General features: G+C 40.2%; 1 protein-coding gene across 2 annotated transcripts in view; it reads left to right on the top strand.

The window, feature by feature from the left end:
- Positions 1 to 23,537, top strand: part of CNOT12 (CCR4-NOT transcription complex subunit 12) — a 33,499-nt gene that overhangs the window by 8,095 nt on the left and 1,867 nt on the right. Inside the window, exons 3-11 of one of the 2 annotated variants that reach the window (XM_026683749.2) lie at positions 898 to 1,672; positions 2,528 to 2,600; positions 3,807 to 5,228; positions 8,026 to 9,734; positions 14,658 to 15,039; positions 15,180 to 15,321; positions 16,121 to 16,254; positions 16,549 to 16,700; positions 22,519 to 22,597. In XM_026683749.2, the coding sequence (XP_026539534.2) occupies positions 898 to 1,672; positions 2,528 to 2,600; positions 3,807 to 5,228; positions 8,026 to 9,734; positions 14,658 to 15,039; positions 15,180 to 15,321; positions 16,121 to 16,254; positions 16,549 to 16,700; positions 22,519 to 22,579 (4,850 nt within the window). In that variant the 3' untranslated portion in view covers positions 22,580 to 22,597. Of the gene's footprint in view, positions 1 to 897; positions 1,673 to 2,527; positions 2,601 to 3,806; positions 5,229 to 8,025; positions 9,735 to 14,654; positions 15,040 to 15,179; positions 15,322 to 16,120; positions 16,255 to 16,548; positions 16,701 to 22,518; positions 22,598 to 23,537 lie in introns of both variants that reach the window. The other variant, XM_026683746.2, reaches the window with a different exon arrangement.

Genomic DNA, 23,537 nt, shown 5'->3' with positions numbered 1-23,537 from the left:
GTTACTTTCAGGACACAAGTTAGGATTCTTAACATTCCACTCCTCCTATAGTCTAAAGCAGTGCTCCCTATACCTGGGTAAACCCAACATTAAAATAGATAAAAATTTATTTTTCTTTGGGTAATGGGTTCATGTGTTGTTATCCAATCACAGCAAGAACATTTAAATTGACCTTAAATGTTTTGCCTACATTGGGTAAACAGGACTTTCTGATACATAATTTTGGGTAATGAAGGGGGAAAAAAGGGAATTGCTGGCCTGAAATGATATAATCATAAAGCCATGAGCTTTAACCATGGGAATTTGGTGGTCCTATCAAGGATTGATCTTACTTTTTAGCCTGAGACTCTTGCACCTTAAAATGAAGCCGGCGGGGTCTTTCATGGGCTATGCTGTATTTTTCTTTGTCACTGGGAATTTGCAGGCTTGGTAAGCTGTCCAGTGTGACCTGGGTCTCAGATTGCATACAGTCTTCGTGGAAAACGTTAACAAATCATGCTCACTTTATGCCCCTCTCTCCAATACTGCCACTCCATTTTCAGCTCAACGTTGCTTACGGCTTTTTATTAGAGAAAAGCAATGATGTTTGAAATACATGCGTATTATTGCACTTGTCCAATCACAGATTCTTGCAATCTCTGAACAAGCTTCCACTGCTAAAAGGATGAGAGGACTTAAATCTTTTCAGAAGAAAGCTACTCTAGGCTTGCCAGGAAGACAGTGGACTGTTAAACCTTTCCTCAGCATAGAGCACAGATTCAATCATATCCCCTGAAAATTGGGAAATTAAGCATAAAGGGCTTTTAGTGACACTAATTTAGGCTAAGGATTCTTGTACTGGAGTGTTATAATGTAATTGCCGCTTGTTAACGATTTCTTATTAAATGCTTCTCTCAGGGGATGCCCGCCCAAAGCCACCTGTGAAACCCAAGCCTTGTGTTCTTCCTAAGCCAGCTGTGCCACTGAAGCCTATGCCTGGACTGCGGCAGACTCTTTCTGAGGTGCCTTCTGCAGAAAAGATCAATTTGTTGGCTGGGCCTAAGCCCTATAGCAGTGGAGCTGGCAGTGCCGTAAAGCGCCTTTCCTTTAACCTGAAGAGAAGTCCAAGAGAAGTTACCAATGGGAAAGAGGTTCCATCTTCTTTCTCCACTGCAAGCAAGTCCTCTGCAGATAAAGAAGATGCTGAGCCCACCAAAAAATCCAGTGCTGTTGAAAGAGCTCCCGAGGAAGAATGTAGAGAATCCTCCAGTGTAGCCAAATGCACACTCCCCTTCAGAGTGAAACCGGTGCCAGTAGCAACTAAGCCAGAACGTTTCCCTGGGACCACAGTGGAGGAAATCTTGGCCAAAATAGAAAGACCCAGTGAGAGTTCACCCAGCTTTGACCGGCCTCGGCTGGTACGCTCTTTCTTCAGCCAGGATGGTGGTTCAAGTGTTCACCTAGGGCCTAAGAGTTATGTTGCTTTCCGGAGAAGCTCCAGTGGAGAAGAAGGAGGAGGAACAGATTCAGAAGGGCTTGCTTGCCGAGTCTCCTGTGAAATTAAGGAGAGGAGTTTGTCAAGGAACAAGGAATTAAAGGAAGAAAACAGGAGCTTAAACGAGCAGCAGGCGTCGGAATCTCAACAGCCAGAGACAGAGGTCAAAAGAAATGAGATCTTCCTTCCTACAGACAGGTGAGGGTCATATAACCACCATGGACCCTTCTGAGTAGCCTTGAATTCAGTTTTGTTATGAGACTCATCAAGTACATTCTTAGAACAGAGATTGATGCTAGATTAGTAGGTGTTCTAGGGCTAGCATTCCAAGAAAAATGAAATTAATGCACCAAATGTATCCAGCTGTTTCTTTTTTTCCCTTTTTTTTTGTTCTTTTACCTTTGGCATTAGTGGGGGGCAAATGCTTTCTTTAATACAGTAATAAAAGATAAGGTTACTACATTTTTAAGATTCAAGCCCTCCTATATATCCATACTTGGGTCAGTCTCATTCAATTTGATGTGACTTTTCTCTGACTAATCATGTCTGGAATTGAGCATATTTCTCATGGTTCCATCTTTTGCCAAATCACAGATATAAAGAATATAGGGTTGCAAGAGATGGCAGCTCTCAGATCTAAGTGATTTGTTGATAAGCAGAGAAAATGACATCTGATGAAATACAAGATACTTGGAATATTCAGCGAGACTTAACATTTCCATAAAGCATTTTGTGCTTTAATGCTGCAATCAGTTCATTTAGAATCAGTCCCTCAGTCACGAAGAGCTTCCTCATTCTTATGTAGATTGCATGTGTGTTTGGCATGATGCCCTTAATTTTTGCATTTAACAGTATAATCCATTTATTTAGATTAGGCATGAATAGCTAGCTTCTCCATTGTTAAGTAGATTGTACATGGGATAGGCACAATGCCCTTATCCTTATTTCTGGTGTTTGTGGTTGTTGATTTACTTGGTATTCATCCTACCTTCATAATAATAGAAGTAATAAAAGGTGATTCTGTTCTGTAACGATAACACATCTTTCTCTTAGCAGCTCCAGCCAGCCTAGCGCGAGCTGTGAAGGAGACCAAGTTGAATCCAGCAGGCCACGGTCTTCTCCTGGTGTGAGTTATCTGCAGCTGGGCAATTCCTCCATTGGCCTCTCTCCTTCGAGGCTCTCTTCTGTCTCAGGGGTATCTGCCACCTCTCTCCTTCCAGGCTCCCTCTCTGTAGGGTGCGTGTCTCCTTTCTCTACTAATGCTTCTCTTCAAGAAGAAGCGGGGAACTTTTCATGCATCAGTATTGGTTATCTTAGCCCAAACTTGTTGCTCTTTGAGGGCACAGGCTATGGCATTGTAAACAGAAGAAACAATTCTATACGCCCGATATGTTCGAGTGCTTGATGTTTCAAAGTGAAATGTTCAGCTCTGCTAGCTGCGTTAGATGCTATCACCTGTAATTTATATTTTCCCATGCTGAATGGCATTACCCATAGTGCAAAAATCTTAGCTATGCTGGTTAGTAGATTGTGAGAGTCTAGGTAGTAATTTCAGTACTTTTTTTTTTTTTTAACTAATCATATCCAAGCAAGGAAGAATAGAGCAATGTTTCTTCAGATCTTAAAAAAACACAAGCCCAAGCTAACTACACAGAGAGAACCAAAGCTAGTACAAAGTTACAGGCCATGGCCAGAGGGAAGGGAGTAGTTATGATTCACAGTATGTAGTTCAATGACCTGCCAGGTATGTATGAAACAGTTCCCACTGCTCGGCTTGTAGCCAAACTCGCTAGTAGAGGAGGCCCAGCAGCCTTTTGCTGGTTGCTGTGAATGGGTGCTGGTAATGATTAACTCCATTTGCCTTACTTCAGGAAACAGAGCCATCAGCTCATAAGGTGTGTTTAATTTAGCTCTCCTTTGTGTTGTACACACACACTCTCTCTCTTTTTGTAAATCTAATCAAAGAGAAGGCAAATGCTGAGGTGGGTGGGGCCTGGACTTTTATTGTTACTGCACAGTATTGACTGATTTCTTCAGCTTCTCTTTTTCCCTTCCTGCTCTACTCTTTGCATTTCATTATCTTCTGGCTTTAACAATATAGGGCAGATACTTTGGAGAGGGGCTTTCAATGTAGTTTTTGATGTGTAAAAACAGGAAGATGCTGCACATGGAGTGATTCAATGAAAAGGGATATAATTGGGCCCGATAGTAATAATTCTTGGTCTGTGGGATACAAGATGATCAAGTTCTAAGATTTTGCTAGATTTTTTCGGAAGTTTTCAGGGAAAGGAAGTAATTTAACTTGTTCTTCCTGTGTGTGTCTTTCCCCCAGACCAAGTTCTCTTCCAGAGTCACACCTGGATCTCCTGATGCCCCTTCTGAAACAACCCAACCCCCTGGTGCTCCATACCTTCCAACAGATGTCCCATGTAGTGAAGCTTTGCTTCCACCAGGCTCCCCTGATGGATCTGCTAAATCCTCCAGAAGTCCTCTGGTAGACTCTGTCAGTCATGTTCAGTTTGCAGATTCCCTTGTAACCATTGCAGATCCCTGGCCTCCAGGATCCCCTATTAAGACTTCTCCAGGACAGTCCTTGGTTTCAGACTTGGCAGATGTTTCTTCAAGATACTCTGAAGTCCCTCTTCTCCCTGAGCATACTGCTAGTTTGAGCCATCCGCCCGTTGAATATAATCTGCAGTCTCACCAATATCTTACAGGAGTCTCAGATTCCCCTGGCTCCCCTAGCATTCTTTCAAAGTGCCATGTTTATTCTGATCAGCCTCCAGGTTCCCCTTCATGCATACCAGACACCCTACTCAACAGGGAAAAAGCTTATCTCAAAAATCAAGCACAAATTCTTCCTCTTAAGGAGAAGGCTCCCCTGCTAAATCAGCGGCGTGCTTCAGAGGGAGTGGTGCAACCACAAGGTAAAAAAATGGTAAGGGAAGAACTAGGAGGTTCCTTAGCTGCACTGCCAAGAGAGAAAGACCCATCTGTAGAGCAGACTTTGGGAGGAGAGTCCAGTTGGAGTCTGTCACAATCATTTGAATGGTCATTCCCTAATCAGGGACTGGAGTTGGGAGGGAAGAGACTAGTATCTCCTCCCAACTCTCCCATTCAGGAACATGATGATGACAACCTTTTGGAAGCAGAATTGGGTGGAGAGATCCCTCCCATTCAAGGATCATATCAAGAGGCCGGTTCAGAAGGACAAATCGGGAAAGAGGAGGAGACTGAGACTAGTGAGCACAGTGCCAATAAGGAATCTGAAAGGAACTGGAAGAAGATTGAGGGGCAGTTAGAAACCCAATCTACTCTTGAGTTGTCAGCACCTGGTGGTCCCTCTGTTCAGAGAAAGATTGGTAGCCCTAATCTAAAGGGCCCAGTGGAGGCTGAAGAGGTTACTGTTCAAGAGGATCATGATGATTTCCTCCAATTTCCCCCAAACCATGAGGAAGAGGCTCTACGAGCAATGGAGCCATTACCAAGTGTAGAGGAAACTGCTCCTCCTGCAGAGCCTTGCATCTTGTTCTCGGAAAGCGCCCAGGTACAGACAGCTGATACCTGTCAGGAAGTATGTGATGCCCTGGGTATGGCACAGGAAGCCAAGATGGGGAACTCTGGCCTACTGGGTAGAGTTGAACCTGATCCTAGTTCACATTGGCTAGATGAACTTCTGGCATCTCCTCCACCTAGCGCTGATGATACAAAGAAAAGAAGTACATCCAAGGTAGAAGACCCCACAGGACCACAGGTAAAAACATTGTACTCAGTATTAATTTTATGGAAGGCAGTGCTCTATTCAAAAAGAGTTGTGATGAGAAGATCTTACTGGCATTAAACTTCCTCAGCGCCTAAGAATGTGGCATAGAAGGCGTTAAATGGACACAAGCATGTTTAGATGAGTAAACATTCCTGCCCAGTTAGATGACTGAGCCAGGGCTTGTCTTTAAGAACAGCAGGCTGCCTTTTTTTGAGTAAGCTGCAAAGTAGTTTAACTGGTTGGGTGGTTGCAGAATGTACAAGAGCAGAGGCTGAGCCAAAAGGTGCTGCCATATGAAATAATCTTCCAGTCATCTGGGAGAAGTTAATTTTCCTCTTCCCGGATCCAGTTCTCTTTGTGCATGAAAGATACTCTTGATTGTTGGATTTCTTGGCTATTAAGACGTTACAGTTTGGATCCATTACAGTCTTGTCCAAAAGTGAATGTAGTTCTTAGTTAAGAAGGACTTAAGTTATATACATTGTGTCAATTATTGAGTGAGACTTTATTCCATTAAGGGCCCATTGATGTAGTCATTAAAGCTGAAGAATCAGGCATGATATTCTTCCGATTAAAATCGGAATTCCGATTTTTTTGGGAATCCCCCTTTCCCCCACCCCTTCTTCTCCTCCTTCCCTCCCCTCGGAGGCCCCGAGTCAGGAGTTGCTGGCGCAGCTCGCGTGGCTCCAGTCCGCGTTGCCTCAGGAAGGAAAGGCAAAAGGAAGAGCCGCGTTTGCAAGGGCAGCAGCGGCTCCTGGTTTTGCCTTTCCCTTCCCGAGGCAACGCGGACTGGAGCCGCATGGAGCTGCGCCGGCGGTAGCAACTCCTGACAGCCCCAGCCGGATACCTGAGCGGAGCCCGGGCAGTGCGAGCAGAGGCCGCTGAGCGGCAGGAAAAGGGAGCTGGGCCAGCCACAGACCAGCCTCCGTGCAACACGCCACCGCCCGGCCCTGGCGAGGGAAAGCAGCGGGCGCTCCCCGGGCGCATGGCGGGGGGTCTCTTTTGGCCGGCCCCGATTTTTTTTTCAGAGCGGAATATCATGCCTGAGAATCAAGTGCATTGATAGATTTAGGACTTGATTAATTTCCATTGAAAATTAATTTTCCAGTTTGAAATTTGAATGGAAATTCCTGATATTGGCTGCTCTAATCTCTCTCCGCAACTGCAACAAATATGTTCCAATTGGGCCATATAAACTTCTCTATACTTTTCTCATCTTTCTTGCCAAAATATCTGAATTATTCCTTAAAGGTGATTGCTTATTTTTAATGGCATATTTCATTTTTATACAGCATACTGCTTTTCTATTTCAGAACGTGAGAATTTGTTTTGTCTTTGGGTATTTGTAACATACTGCATCTATGTATGATTGGATATAGCTTTCAAACCTATTGATAACGTGTAACTGTAAATAGGATCGTAATACATGAATTACGTGTAGAGATAGTATGGTCTTACTATGGGAAGTGGCTTCTATTAAGAAACAGTTCATGCGTAGCTTGGGAATGTAGAAAGCTACTGTGAAAAAGTCAGAGCCCCTTGTCCATCTAGTTCAGTATTGTCTCATCAAGTACCATATTTTTCACACTATAAGACGCACCTGACCATAAAACACACCTAGGTTTACAGGAGGAAGACAGGCAATGACAAAGACAGAAGAGGCCGGGTTCAACACTGCAAAAGGACCCCGCCACGGCAGCCTGTATTTTTCATTCCATAAGATGCATAGACATTTTCACCAAAAAAAATTTTGGGGGGTGGGGTGGAAGTGCGTCTTTTGGAGCGAAAAATGTGGTGCTTTAGACTTTTCGCAATTGGGACTAATTTTTATTTCTAATCTTGACTTTTGGATCAAATGTTGAAGGTTTCACCAAACATTTATATGATATAGACTGTCCTAGTTGTTGATCCTGACTCGCCAATTGAAAGTCGGTGGTCCATACACAAGGTGGAGAATTTGTAGCTCTCATTAAACTGAACTATAGATCTGAGCAGCTCCAGTAACATTGGATATTATGAAATTGCTGTGAATTATACAGTTCAGCGATATTTGGAGAACCACACATGTTTACCTCTTAATATCTGAATGATTTTAAAAATGGCTGTCAAAGGTCTTTCCCAGCTCGAAGTAGTTCTCAACTTAAAACCACTTGTTTAGTGACCATTTGTGTCAGCTTTGGTTCTGTATTAGCACCAGAACCTTCCATGCTGCTACAACACTGAAAAAAGGGACTTGATCAGTTTTCACATGACTGTTGCAGCATCCCCCATGGTCACATGATCAATATTCAGACACTTGGCAACTGGCTCTTATTTATGACAGCTGCAGTGTCCTGGGGTCACATGATCCCCTTTTGCGACCTTCTGACAAACAAAGTCAATGGGGAAGCCACATTCACCTAATAACCATGTTACTAACTTAACAGTCGCAATGATTCACTTAACAACTGTGGGGAGAAAGATCATAAAACGGGGGAAAACTTCAATTAACAATGCCTTAGCATCAGAAATTTTGGTCTCAATTGTGGTCGTAAGTCGAGGACTACCTGTATACAAGCTGAAACCAGTATCTTTTATGGGCAAACTATGGACTTTTGCTAAAATATTTTGATTTTTTTAAAAAGTAAAATATGAACAGTTCCTAGATTATTTTTCTCTGCTTTGTATCCTTTGTACTTCTTGTGATTCACCTCTCTCTTAATTTATTATCCCCAACCCTTTGTCCATAAGAATCTCATACAGTTTTCCCCTTTGCCTTGTTTCCCCCCTCTTTTTTTTTATTTTTTAGGATCTTCTGGGATGGTCACGGAAGGACCTTCATAGCGAGTTTGGCATTGTAGGGGCTGATCATTCTGATACCTTTCGCTTGGACTGGACTGCTGATGTGACCAAAGTTAAATGGCTCGGAGAAATGGAACAGGATCGAGAGTTTGGCACTGGCTCACAGGACTGGCCAAACTCCTACCCTATTGGTAATGCCAAAAGTCAGGATTTGGAATTTAGTACCAGCCAGCAAGAATGGGCTAGAGGATCACCACTACTGGGCAGTTCCAGTCCAGTGCAAGAAGAGTGGCTTGCTTCTTATGGTAGCCATTGTGCTGACCATCCAACTGAGGAATCCAATTGGAGCAGCACATACAGCATCAGTACCGCTGAGGATCAGCACGCAGAACCCTATATGAGGAAGCCCGGCTGGCCTAGTCTCTGCCCTGCTGGCAGTGATCAACAGAGCAGTGAGTTTGTTGCAGTTGAGAAGACAGATTGGAGCAGCCAATATCATGATGCTGCTGCTACAATGACTGACTGGCCAAAGTATCAGATGGAAAATGTCAGTTGTCCAGAATCAGATGTCAGCCCCGAATCAACAAAGGTGCCTAGCGAATACACTATTGAGAGCCAGCTGGAAACAGAGTTCAGTGTAAAACTTTCAGATGACAGGACCCCAGTTTCTCTGTTCAGTGCCAGCCATTTAGGTTGGCCTAGTGAATCTGATTCTGGCAGTGGTACCAGTCAACCACAAAGAGAATTCAGTGCCCATCAAGTGGAACCTCAGAACCATCCAGAAGCTCAGCTTAGTTTTCAGCAGGACTTGGGACCTGAAACATACGGCTTTGATGATGGCAGTTATCCAGAGTCTAAACTGAATGTCAAACGGTCTGACTTGCCTAGTAGATGTGATACAGAAATTGCCCAAAATCAAGGCAATGAGTTCAGTGCTGGTAAATCAGATGGAGCCAAAGAATACAATAGTGAGATAGGTTGTAGAATTGAAATAGGTGGTGGCATCAAAGGCAGTAACTCTCAAATGGAGGTGGATAATCAGGAATTCTATGCCCGAAGACCAATCTGGTCTGATGAATACTGCCTGGGTAAATTTGAACCACGAGAGGATAGTTTTACTACTGGTAGAGGAGATTGGATCAAAGACTCTAAGTTATCAGAAAGTGAACAGAATGATACTACAGGACAGGATCTAATAGCTGGATTTGTCTCATTAGATTTATCTGATCAAAAAGTCACAGTCAATTTAGAGGAATCAACTGACAACTTAATACATCAGGCTGGGAATTTAACAAATTTGGCCATGGACGAACCCCGAGGAATTGGAGAAGGTGAACCTGAATGGACTCAACATCTTGACACTGGAGAATTGGCTATCTCCAGTGACTTAAAACTTGAGAGCTTAGAAGCTTATAAAAAACCTGTGGAGAAGCACCTTGACTGGGTCCCTCTTTTTGATGTGGAAACTTCATTTGCCTCATCAAATACAAGATTGGTGGATGCAGAAGGAGGCAGAGAACCTGATGTTGGACAAGCAGATTTAATGAACAATATGGATGTATCTGACAGTGAAAAGATAGATATATCTGATTTGAGACCCAAAGCTTTGGATGGGGCTGAAGTGGCATATAGGGATGAGAGATGTCGTTTGGGGACTACTGGTTTGGAAGATGATGTGATGCAGCATCAAGGAGCAACACCAGTATGTGGAGAGAGGTAAAAGCTGTTAAAATTATTTGATAGTTGAGATTCAAAGAAGGAAGCAATGGACAAAGACAAGGAATTAAAAGTAGCAATTAATTTTGCTCTTGCATTTATTTGTTAATCAACTATGGTGAATGAGTAATTGCTCATATCTTATTGTGTTTGGCTGTGCTTCCTTTCATCACTGCAAGTTACCAGTTATTGGTGTATGCAGTGCTAATGTAGACTTGATGAAATATGTTGCAACTTGCTCTGAAAGTCAGACAGCATTGGAAGAGCCCAAATCTGCAATGCTTGTATTGCAGTTCTGCAGAAATACAATTCAGTTCACAATTAAGATGGTTGCTATGTTTATTCTTGTCTAAAACAGCCTATCCCAACTGGACACAAAGATGTGTGATTTTAATTTCCAGAATTCTCAGTAAGGCTATGATGAATTGAAATTCTAGAAATTGAATGCCACATCTCTGATTAATGCACAGGCTGAAAATGCTGTTTTAAGCCAAGTGGGAAATAACTTGTACTTTTCACTTGTTAAAGTAGAATTGCTAGCTATAGTCATTGGGAACTGATGCTTAAAATTCTATATGTATCAATAAATTTGTCCATTAAATAATAAGACAGGGAAGATGTAAGAGGATGACCACAAGTGGAAAGCGAATATATATGCTCTTTGTTAATGCTGAGAGAGAGGCAGGCATAGAGAAATAATAGTATCTAATGAGTCTTGAAGCTGTGCTTTCTGGCACTCTAATCTGGCCAAAAGCCCCAATTGTAGACTTAGCAGTTACAATTAACACTGCTTTGATTTTTTTACTTGGGAAAATGTAGCAGAATACCAACATTGCTGCAAAATGAATATACAGATGTCAGTTGGACTTGCTCCAAATGATCAAATGTGAAAAAGTAAGTCTTGAGTTTTGTACAAGAGCTGTACCATTTGCTGTTGTATGATCAGTAATTCATCCATTGTGCTATTTTGTCTTGGGTAGCTGCCATGTTCTGCAGAAGGGATGGCAAGGGGACTTAATATTTTCTAAATTCCATTCAGTGCTTGAGTTTAGCTGTCTATATCTGCAGGTTCTAGTCTTTTTTGCACAATAGCAGCCAACTCTCTCTCTGAAGGTGATCTCTCCTGTCTTGTTCTTGTGTCCTCTGAGGTAAATGCAAGATAATATCCAGTATTCTTTTTCCTAAAATTTACTGTTGTTCATTTTTATCTCTTCTCAGCATATTTTACCTACAATGAGATCCACATCTCACATTGGCCTTGCTGATATTTTTCCATTTTCCACAATGCTTGAATTTTAATTCCGAAAGATGATAGTTAAAAAAGCAATATTAATCAGTAATTTCTGGCTAATAGGGTCAAATTTCTTCTGCATTCTATTAGCAAGTGCATACATTCTCAAGATTTATAAAGTATTAGTAACACCAAGGACCTTCAGAATCCATCCTCTTAAGAAGATAATGAGATTATTTCTTTTTAATATATATATTTTGATTATCATTGACTTTCCTATTTTCCTGATCATGGATCTTCTTATATGACAGCTTCTCAATGATTAAGTTCATTAGCACCCTTCCTCACATTCCAGTTTTGATCTACTGCGACTCACACTATTCTGCATGAAATATCACACAGCTTCCAGTAAAAAAAAAAAAGTATAATGTTGCAGACTGATGACAACAAGCAATGAATTGCAAGGACTCATAGCTAATGTAAATGTTCACTGAACCGTATCCTGACATGACCTCAATATATCTTTCCTGTTGAACCCTGGACCTTGATGGAGGTTAAGTATGGCTGAAGATTTAGAGCAGCTGTGTGGAGTAATGTTGCAACAGGAATTCCCCACCTATCCTGAGGAGATGTTTATTGTATATTTAGTAGATTGCTCTGAGGTAACACATCCAAAGGGAAAAATAATGTGAGTGGTAAAAAAAAAATGGAACAATTCTGTCTCTTGCCAAAGTAGTGGAACAGAACTACCCCATGGAGATTCTCAATTCTGGAACCATGACTATTGCTTTTACTGAAGAAATTTTTGAAAACAAGTTAGCTTGATAGGAATGCAGAATTATAGTCTACTATTCTTACTCTGTCATTCTCTTCTTGTCAGTCTTGCACTGACATTGGGCCCATTTTCAGCTGGCATAATGTATGTACCATTCATGTTTGTACCTCATTTTCTGTGGCTTATAATCAATTTTTCTCTGTATCCTACTGTTAGAAGAATTCATCTCACTGCATGGAATAAGGCATATAGATTCTTGGCTCAGAATGCCCTCACTGCTTGACATTGTGAAAGGAGGAGCATATGAGAAAATGCTTCTACATAATTTTATAAAGAAATCTATAGGTCCTTCTTCATAACAATAACAATGTTGGCACATTGATGTCATCAAATTGCGTTCTCCATACACCTCTAGATATCGAACAGGAAAAGTTAATCAATTTTAAATAATTCAAAACTGCCATCATGTAATTCATGAGGCTTATGATGCTAAAAGATGCTAAAAGATATTCATTTGGCTTCTGTAAAGGGTCAAGACATGACAATCAAGGACACAGATGCATACAATTTTTAAAGATGAATAATAGCTCTTATTCAAAAGAAGTACTGGCCAAGTTGGTTTGAATAGATAGGGAAGAGGAAGTTTTCTAAATAATGTTAAATAATGTTGCATCTTGTTTCTCTTTCCAACTCAAAATCTGGATTGGTAGGATATTTTCAGATTGTACAATAGCACTATACTGAGAGGTATATTTTGGCAGCTTAATGTAAACAATTGTCAAGGTTCACTCTGCATTGATGATGTCAGTCCTCCCCTCTCAATCACCCTCCAGATTGTAATTCCAAGAAATCATAACTAATTTTTCCTGTCACATTAACAGGTTGTATATACTGTTGCATATACATAATACAATTGTAACAGTGAAAGGATGCTGCTCGGGAGGAAATTATTTTCAGAATAAAATGATGGGGCAGCGAGTAAGGGAGAAGAGAAAGACTTAATTCTAATCTACCAAAAAAAAAAATGTTTTCCCTATCCCTGGGACTTTTTAGGAGAGTTTTGTAAAATCTGATTAAGAGCATAATAACCTTTAGAAAGAGAATTCTGAACTGTTATTTTACATATTATACCAAATTTAGTGTTGCATACATGGAATCAGATGATCTTTCAGTTTGTTATTAGACTTGTGGTTAGAGGAGTGTTATGGCAAACACTATATAAAGAATAGAATCAATTAGCCATCAGACAATGGATACATTTTTTTGTTTTATTTATTTAAAAGATGGCTGCCCATCTTAAATAACTCTGAGCAGCTGACAAAGAGTGTGGGTTCCTGTCTTTTATATTGTAAGACTCCCTTCATAAAATGTCTTACAAGCACAGGACACAAAGAATCTTCCATAAGTAGGAAATACAACTTCTGATACAGAATTGTAGTGGTAACTAAAGGTAAAAGGTAAAGGTTTCCCTGTCAGTCATGTCCAGCTCTAAGGCACGGTGCTCATCTCTGTTTCTTGGCTGAGGGAGCCAGCATTGTCCGAAGACAATTTCCGTGGTCCTGTGGTCAGCATGACTCTACGCCGAAGGCACACAGAAAGCTGTTACCTTCCCACCAAAGTGGTACCTATTTATCTACTTGCATTTACATGTTTTCAAACTGCTAGTTTGGACAGTACTAACTACACTTGTATAAATTGCTATACATGTTGAAAATCTCTTTCTTGGTATTTGAACCTTTAAAAACCCTCAGAGTCTTCCAAAACTTTTCATGGTTAAAGGAGCTAGTAATTTATTCAACATAAAAAATTATATGGGAAAAAAATCCTTGTCTTTCATTTCTCTTCATCTTTAAGATTTGTGCATATTGAAGCATCTGACTAAAAGAACTCTAAACTTCATAGACAACATAAAGTGTAGGAATATATCTGCATTTCAAACTTTATTCTAACTCCTTAATTAAGGCTTACTGAATTCTGCCTTTTGTTTCGATACAGTGTTCCCGAACCATTGTTATTTTCACTTTCTTCTCACCTAGAATGGGCCTGAATATTGTATGCTATCACCATTAGACCACCTAGAATGGGCCTGAATATTGTATGCTATCACCATTAGACCAATGGTTCTTATAACAAGTGGCCATTCAGGAGTCCAGTAAAGTTGAAGACTTTAGGATTGCAGCCCCATTGAATAATAGAGTGGGGACTTAACAATTTTATGCTTGATGCACAATATCGGTATCTATTGTTTGGCTTTTTCTGGGGGGAAAAACGTCAAGAAGGCTTTAAGCCAGGATCGTGTAAGCTTGTGAGTTACAAACTACATATAAAGGGGATTGATGTTGTAGTTATAGTTCACTATGGAAGTCACACTTATAAAGTCACTATTCTATTTCATTTGAGGGTAAGATGAAGTATACATTTTTCTTCTGCTTTCTGTGTAATATTTAGTTGTCTTGGATTTTTTTGAATCTTGCGTGCATTTTTGAAGTGGTACAGCCTCATAAAAGATTCACAATTTTTGTAATGATTCATATTCAATATGTTTATACTGCTTTTTTCATTTCATATTGTATGCTATCACCATTAGACCAATGGTTCTTATAACAAGTGGCCATTCAGGAGTCCAGTAAAGTTGAAGACTTTAGGATTGCAGCCCTAAAGTGTATGTTTGTTTGATTCCTCTCTTGTCCACTTCAGTATATCTCTTTATTATATCTAGAAAGTCCTCCCACTCCCATTGACTGTGCATCTTGGTCGTACATACATTTTCATTACCCTTTTACAGTGAGAAAACATTTTTAAAAAGGGAGCAGCTGAACTTGGGGCACGTTGATGACAGGACAGCAAGTAGAGCAAACTAATAAAATGAAACCTTGTTAAGAATTCTGCTTTGTCTCTTTATCTCAAACTGAAGCAGAAAATGCCATAGTCAGCGCCTGTCCAGTCCCAGCTGCCTGCTGGAAGGAATGGTTTCCAGTAGTGCCAACAGACCAGAGGTCCAGCAGAAGAGGCCTGCCTCCTTCCATAGCTGCCATGCAGAAGAAGAGAGGAAGCTGAATAACTTGCCCAGTGACCTGGCGCCGGCAGTTGAAAAGATCAGGCCATCTCCATTCCCATTGGAGGATGTAGGAGAGGTTTTATCTGATGTGGATGGTGACATCAGCCAGCTGAACAGTGGAAATGGGAGCAAGCCACCTGAAAGGCAAAGTGAAAGTCAAGACACACAACCTGTTTCCCAGGATGATTGTGCTTCGGAGGGAGCTGGAGCATTAACAAGGGAAAAGATCATTTTCTTGGAGGCAAGTACTACCAGGAAGTCTCTGTGGTAACGTTGGTGTAGCAATGCGGGAGCTATGATACTAGCAATAATTTAGTAATTAAATCCTAAATAACACCATCTTAAGAATATATCATGTTTTTGACTTCTATATGCTTTCAGGATACAGAAATTCTTGATAATAGTGCACATCGGGATCGTGCAAATTTGGGCCGAAAGCGGGGTCATCGAGCCCCAATCACCCGAGCAGGAGGTACTGTGTTAGAGAATGACAGGAACAGCTGGATGTTCAGAGATTCTACAGGTAAAATGCCACCAGGGGATGAATTACTGATTTTTGTTACCAGTGTTATGTGTTGTGTCTATATGCTTTGCTTGGTTCTGTCATTTGTTTGCATCATGTTCCTTTGACACTACTGTGTTTGTTAATGCCAGCCTTGTGTGGCAGTCCAGAGAAGAAGCACATCAAGGAGTACTAGCCCTATCTTTATTTGAAGGTTTCATGAACATAATCTTGCAAGTCTGAAAGTACATCTTTCCCTCGCCCCTTGTTTTTACAGTTCTAGAAACTAGAGAGATCCCTTCTGAGGTGGTTGCCACACCCCCATTCTTTCTGTGGGCTTGACAACCTCTTATATGACTTTTGCCTATTGTGCAGCTCTTCCTCCTGTCTCCCAAGATCATTCTCACATACTATTAGTTAACCATTAGTTAACTGTTAGTTATGGATTTACCTGTTTCCAAAAGAAGGCACCACCTATACTTTGCCCTACGTTAGTTCATTATTAATGATTTACTGAAGTTCTGAAATCTATTCTAAGGCCATCATTGTACTTGATATTTGAAAGAGTCCATGAAGGCAGGTCTCTTCCATAATGATCTAGAAATAGTCTAAAAATAAAAAATAAAAGCAATCTAAAAATAGAAGAGAATTGGAGGCAAGGGACAGATTTTTTAGATAGTCACATTTTCAGATGAGTGCTTTGAACCTTTATTATAGGCTCCAAAATTTTACCAAGTTGTCTGGCATTATTTTGGTTTTAGGACATATGCTTCATTGTGCATTAATTTTTGTGGATTTTTCTCTACTCACCCTTCCCCAGAGCCTCAATTAGTTTCTACAGTCTCTGATGAAGAACTCCACGAGGAGTCAAAGAGCAAGAAGTCACGAAGCTCTCCATTGTCCAAGGGGGTAAAGGTAGCCCTCTTTCCAGGCCTCAGTCCTTCAGCTTTGAAGGTAAGGTGTAAAGGGAAGTGAGGACAAAACAGAAGAGATTAGAGTATATTGACAGATTGGTTTCTGGAAACCGGATTGCTAAAATCATCCCAAATTGAAATCAAATTTGCCTGTGGGATTTGGAGATTAAGATATAAAAGGGACCCAAGCATCTGATCTCCTAAACCTGTTAAGGTGTAATGAAAGTAAGAGGATCATAATGAAGAACTGGGAGAGGAAGTGTGGGATAGCTTATTAGCAAAGGTTAAGAGTTTTGCTGGGGCCTGCTTGTAATTCTTTTGCTCTTGATCATAGGCTAAATTGAGAGGAAGAAACCGCTCCGCTGAGGAAGGGGAATCACAAGGTGAAGTAAAGGAGGCTCCTGTACAGCGTTCTAAATCGTGCAAGATGGGCAGCACGAGTGGGAAGCCTCTGGTGCTGCCACCTAAGCCAGAGAAATCCTCAGGGTAGGTATGGTTGTTCAGGAAGAGGGGCTGGAGAATTTCAGGTAAAAGAATCCTGGAGGTTACCGAAGCACATTTGGTTTCAGTTTTCTAGGACAGCAGCCCCAATCTTTTGGGCACCAGGGACCGGTTCTGCAGAAAGAGATTTTTCCATAGACCGGAGGGGGTGTGGTTTTGCGTGCTGCCTGCATCTTGCAGATGGCGCTTCGCTTATTTGCATGGCCTGGTTTCTGGCATACCATGGACGGGTGCCAGGCCATGGACTGGGGGTTAGGGACCCCTTTTCTAGGATCCTTGTGTGACAGCAGCTGATGAACATAGTACTCTGCCAGGCAGGAATGGGTTTTGCCAATGATTCAGTGCCAGCTCTACTGCAAGGGCAAAGTCCTTCTGTAAAGGGGATCTTTTTGAAGCTGCTTTTGAGAACTGATGGTAAGGGTATCACATGATATTAACTTGGAATCTCTGTGGTATTTGTGAGCCATGTGTGTTTTCAGGAACTTTTTCTTATAGTTTCTTAGCTCAGTCCTTGTAGAAATTGACTAAGTTCAATCTGGAATTCTCTACTTAAGCTTTGCTATATCTTGTTGTTAGTTCAAGGCCAGCATCACCTCAAAAGCATATTCATAGTGGTGCAGTTTGTCAATAATGCCACATTTCTAGGAATATTGTTAATTATTGGCTGGAGTTTGAGGGCCCAAACCTTCTGGAAGAAAAATTAGCTTTGGATGATGATGATGATAGTGATTTAAGTTATCCATACTCTGTTTTACTTTATTCTGCTCTGGTTCTATATGGAATGTCCCAATGAAATGCACTGTGCAACCTGAAAAAATAGCGTGTAAAGATTTAGATTGATGGGCTTCTGGTGTGAGTCCTGACTGACTTGAAGACATCTCTGCAAACAAACAGAGATGATAGTCATTGTGCAGAATGAAAGACTGGTGAGTAGACCAGTACTTTGAATTTCTCCAGAGACATTGGGAGATCAAAGCCCACAAGGGCTTTGAAGGGCTCTGAGGAGACTAAAACAGCAGTCTTCTATGGGTTTAAGTGTCAGGAGCTGAAGGAGATGACATCTTTGCTCTCAGTAAGGCAGAGCCTTTCATAAGGACATAAAGCCTGCCAAAATCACTTTCTAATCACCTTGGGAAATCATCAATTTAACTGTTTTATGGATACTGGAGACCTTCAAAACAGCAAGCTCCATTTGATATCTGGTGAGTTTTACCTTCTTTAGATTTAAGAAATTGAGACTCAAGAATTTAAAATAATATATAATTGGCAAATAGCAAAACAAAATTAAGTAATTTTTAAACAGACCAGAAGACTAGAGAGATTTGGAATATGCTTTATTTTTGTTTTAAGATTTGAAAAACAATATAATCGAATAATATGCTCATGGGAAACAACTGAAGTGGAACTAAATTTCTGTTAAGAACTGAGGCTTGCTGAAGGTTGCAGATGGATACCAGAGGGACCTAAAAGACCAGACAGAAAAGAGCTAAAATGACTAAGCCGACTATAACTTTCTCTTATCATAAAGAATTTTTTACATGGACTGAAATATTAATAACTAAAATCTTTTAGAAGACAATGAGATTTTTAAAAAACTCTCATAGTTTGAGGGCATGGAAGACAACAAAATTTAGATGAGCAAAATGGCAATACAAAAAATAAATAAAGAAAAGGATCTGGATCTGGAACAATCACAAAACGAAATTCTGGACAATGCCTCTTTATAGGAAGAAAAAGATCTGGATATGGAACAGCTTCCAAAAAAAATCCTTCTCTCTATGAGATTTACAAAATAGCTGGTGAAAGCTTTGAAGACTTCTTTTAAATTCTAGAGCATGATGAAAGATTAATTCCTGCAATGTCACAGGAATCATTTAAAGATTGTGCAGAGCAAAAAGAAAGATGATAAAATTAGACCAGAGAGAAACTATTTGTTTGATATTTATGTTAACTTCTGAAATAAAAAGATGATAATTTCTGGACAGCATATATGTTAGATAATAGGTTTTGGGGAGAAGAATTTTTTTCTATTTGTAATTTTAAAAGAGGAACAAAAATTAGTTTGTTAGCTTATACTAAGATTGGAAGCCTCTTTATTGTCTTTTTTTCTTTACTACTTTTTTCTTTTTTCTGCATGTTTCTTTTTTCCTTTTAGTTTACTTTGCATTAATTTTTACTATGTTTAGAAAAAAAATATTTTTTTTTAAATAGTTTTCCTCAATTTAGCAAAATTGGTACAGAGGCTTAACTGTCCTGTAGATACATTGGGTAATGCTTCCAATCAATTTGTCAACTGTTTGGTTTTATATCTGAAGCTGGACTATATGCAATTTTTAATGATTCTGATTAATCCTTGTTTTACAAAAGAATCACACACACAAATATAAGTGTTAAAACCGGATCTTGAAAATAGTCTATTGAGGAGTGAATGAGCTCCCAATGCCAGGTGGGAAAAGGGGAAATCAAGGTGCTTGGAATGTAATGAAATCCCTGGAATGCTGAGTTAAAAGCATTCCATGTTTGAAACACCTGTCCAATCCAAATGCACTGTGTACCTATTATTGCTTAGTTTCAGATGTTTGAAGGCTATTTGGTGAGACTTTTTATGAACCTCAGATATACTAACTTGTCACATTTGAGCATGTTCAAGTTTATTAATATTTAATCGAGTATGTGTATATAGTGTATGTGTGTGTATGCTGGTTTAAATTTTGGGGCTTTTTCTTAAGGGAGCATGACCTTCCTATGAGGAAAAAAAAACAAAGGTTGCCCTTCCGTATTAGAGAGAGTGGCATAGATGGATAGTTGTATCCAATAGCTTCATGTAGGTTTCTTCCTTTTAAATCCGTACACGAATTCTGCAATTGCTTGTTCTTTGGCTAAAAAATTCCATGATAGTTTATGATGAAAGTGCTGAAACTGAATGGAACGTTAGATGCATTTTTAGAATGACATTCTCCTTCTGAACTTCCTCAGACTTTTCTCTTCTACCGCAGAGGTCCTCTCGGTATTCTTTGGTTGTCAGAGAGCACAAGGAAGATAGAGTGTATCTTCCTGTCTAGGAGCACTAACTGCCACTATCCAAAATGGGTGCTGGCAGAAAACTGCCAGCTTAAAGAGCACTGCTGACTCCTTTGCTGCCTCAGCAACAAAAAAGAAAGCCCAGAGGGAAAAAGGCAGGAACCTTTCCTTTTATCTGGGTTATTAGCAGAAGAGACCTGTGCTTCCATTGTCAGTTCTCCAACCTCGCAGAGTAATCCCATACAGTGATCACAACACTGGGAGCTGAGGAACCATTCTTCTTTCCCTCCTTCCCTTTCTCTTGCCCTGCTTCTCATGCACCAGGCAAGAGGGGCAGGTGAGAAGAGAGCCATGTTCTCTCTCTTCTGCTTTCCTTGCCTTGGGAGAAGAAGGCTGAAGTAAAATCTTTGATGTCACTTTGTTGGTGCCGTGGACTGATCAGAGAACTGGCAGCAAAGAAGCTATTCATGCCCACCTTTTCTCTTCTTCTCCTGCCACCCATGCTGAAATACCTCTTGGTTTTCAAGGGATTAAGTTTTTGAATAGAAAACATGGATCCACCCAATCATTTCCAGTGCTGCACCTTTTGCTGTGACAAGTTTCCCTCACTGTACTCACCCTTTTGGAAAAAAAATTTTTTGGAGAGCTATATGCTTTTGGGAGGCCTGTCGGTATACCAAAGTTCACGATTTAGGGATTTGCCATTTGGACAATGCTTCTGTTGAAAGCCCAACCCTGTTGTAAAATCTATAGCGTGTAACAGTAGTGATTCCTGATTACCTGTTGCCTGTAGTTGCATAGCACATATCCCATCTCTTAAAATTATTTTTATTATTGTACAGAATCTAGCAGCCGTATCGCTCTATAAGCATGTCTTTTTATTTATCTTTTTCCATCTACCTTTCTTTAGTTCTAAACTATCTAATATTCTCCTTGTCCAATTTTTATATTTCCTGTCACTTGTTCTAGAAGGGGAAACTCGCAGAACAGTTGTCATTTTATTGATTCATTGGTGAACCAATAAACTTTTGTTTTTTAAATGAGAGATTCATCGTTTTGGAAGTCCACTGGCCAAACAAACAGCAAGTTTATGGACACCAATCTGGCAAAGGAAGGTACTTTCAAGAAGGAGCTGGCAGATTAGCAGCTCAGGTTGAAATAGGCATAGCAGGCAGAATCGGTGACTGCAGAGAGGGTGGTGTTTCTGCCATAGCAAAATTAAAGTGACCGCATTTACCCCCAGTGAACTGAACCCAGAGCAGGTGAACAACTCAATTGCACTTCTGCCAAGGAGAAGTCAGAAAACATCCTTTTGATGCAGAGAAAGACAAGACATGCAGTGTTTGCCTTTATGGAGAACTGGGCCTGGGCTGAAGTTGATTTGGCTTGTTCCTTGAGAAATGGTTTGCCGGCCACTAATGTGCAGAGCCAATTTGGTGTAGTGGTTAAGGTACTAGTTTAGAAAACCAGGAGGCCGTAAGTTCTAGGCCTGCCTTGGGCACATAGCCAGCTGTGTGGCCTTGGTCGGTCATTCTCTTCAGCTATAGGAAGGAGACAATGGCAAACCACTTCCGAAAACCCTTGCCAAGAAAACTTCAAGGATTTGCACAGGCAGTTGCCAGGAGTCAACACTAATTGAAGGCACAAAAAATAAATGTGCAGAGGAGCCCTCAAAGAACATGTTTGGTTTCTTCATTGTCTGCTTTTCAGAAAGTAGATTGCTTCAGAGAGCATTCACAAATCAAGTTTTTCATTAAGTTGTTGCTTTGATTTATTTCATTGATTTATGTTTATGGTTTGTATTATTATACTGGGCTTTACTATAAGTCCCTTCAGTATGCTTTATTAAATGAAGGTGGAAAGAAATACATATAAATGTTACCATATTTTTGTTCAGCCTGCACTGGAATGTCTGCATAGTTGACACACTGAATGTTCTTTCTAGAGGTGCTTCTTGCAATATTTGAATATATGAATATATGAAAACTATTTTCTGAAGAGAAGAGAGGTAAGGTAGAGTGGAGTGAAGAGTCCATTTGTACGTTTCTGTTGAGTAAAAAGAAAAATCTACATATGCTCAAGCTTGCTTCCAAACCATAAGATCGTTTTTCAAATTGTATACCACAGCCACACTATTAAGTTAATTTTTTTAATTAATTTTTTTATTTTCCATCAATAACAGAAAAGTATAATAATCAAGTAAAAAGAATAAAAAAACGAAGAACAGTGGAGAGAGAAAAATGAAATAAACTGGAATATATCAAAAATTATAATTAAACATAACATATAACTAAAGCAAATGTGAGAGCCGGTTTGGTGTAGTGATTAAGACCACTAGACACTGGGAGACGGTGACTTCTAGTCCCACCTTAGGCATAAAGCCAGCTGTGAGACCTTGGGCCAGTCACTTCCTCTCAGCCCAAGATAGAGGCAATGACAATCTGTCTTGGCAAGATTTTTCAGATTTCTGAAAAACCTTGCCAAGAAAACTGCAGGGAGTCGTCCAGTTAGTCTCTGGAGAATCACACGCAAGTGAAGAGAAGGTGTATACTGTATGACAATGTTTATAAACAAATTAATCAGGTTGCATCTTCTATCCAGAATGGCATAGAATCTTTCCACCAAAATAAAAGAACCTTCTTAGCTGCTACTCATGAACTATAAATCAACTTCTTCATTCTTTGATGGGTTCTACATTTTTATAATACAATTCAACATTACATTCACATCGTGGCCCTTATTTTTTTCCATTCTTATTTTTTAACCATTTTCTGATTTTCAGATCAGAAACGTCCTCACCCAACTGGTTGCAGGTTCTGAAGCTGAAAAAGAAGAAAAGTTGAAATCCAACCAGCCTTCAGGCAAGTATCTCGGGAGGAGATTTGAATCTGTCTTCCCAAGAAGGCATTTGATCCTGTAGTTTTGCAGTGGAATCATATTAAATGTGCTCCGTACCACACACTTGGGCCTTTTGGTTCTGCAGCTGCAAATAACGTTTGTGGAATTTGGCAGCTGGGCCAGAGTTCCCACAGCAAAATGCTTATGGCTGCTCTAAGACTTGGAATTGTTGTCCCTAAGGAAGATCAGGCACTTAAACTCCAACATTCCTTCTAGCCGACATGTTTGGAAGAATCAGAAAGAGTATCTGTTAGATTTCTGAATTGTCGTCATCCATAAATTCTAAATTATCTCTTCCATGTGCTTCATCACATTCTGACTTGAGATATATTTGCAGCGTCAAACAGTTTTCATTAGCATTCCATAGTTGAGATTGCAGTTTACTTTTTTAATTAATTGATGCTAGGGGAATATTTGCATCCTCTGACATACAGTAACATAGCAATGTGAATTGATTTAGTTTCTTTGCTGCCACTGGACTCATCCCATTTCTTTGAAGATCAGGAGATAACTTTCTAGGCAAAACTTTGCACTGTCTATATTCTCGTTTGGCTTTTAATAAAAATGCTGTCAGTTTGGGCGTCTCATATATTTAAACGTTTTGTTCTGATGGGAGCCCAGCATTACTAGAGGACATATTTTTTCCTTAGAATTGCTTGAAGGAGAGAAGACTGCACCAGTAAATTATTTTAGATATGCATTGCAGCTGTGCCTAGAATGGCACTCCTGCATCCTAAATAGGTATATTAATTTAAGGTTTCATTATACTTTTGCTCTTGCTTGTTGAAATCTCTGCAGTCAGGCACAATGGAATAGCCTCCGCTTTTCTTTTACCGGCAGCCAGATATTGGTACCCATATCTTGGCAGAATTGAGCTATGGTGACATTTGCAAAAATTACATC

This window comes from Notechis scutatus, chromosome 1, assembly GCF_049901735.1.
Source record: "Notechis scutatus isolate UNSWTSFEM ecotype Mainland chromosome 1, rNotScu1.2, whole genome shotgun sequence".
Lineage (NCBI taxonomy): Eukaryota > Metazoa > Chordata > Lepidosauria > Squamata > Elapidae > Notechis > Notechis scutatus.
The sequence above is the reverse complement of the archived record's forward strand: the minus strand, read 5'-3'. Positions and strand labels throughout refer to the sequence as shown.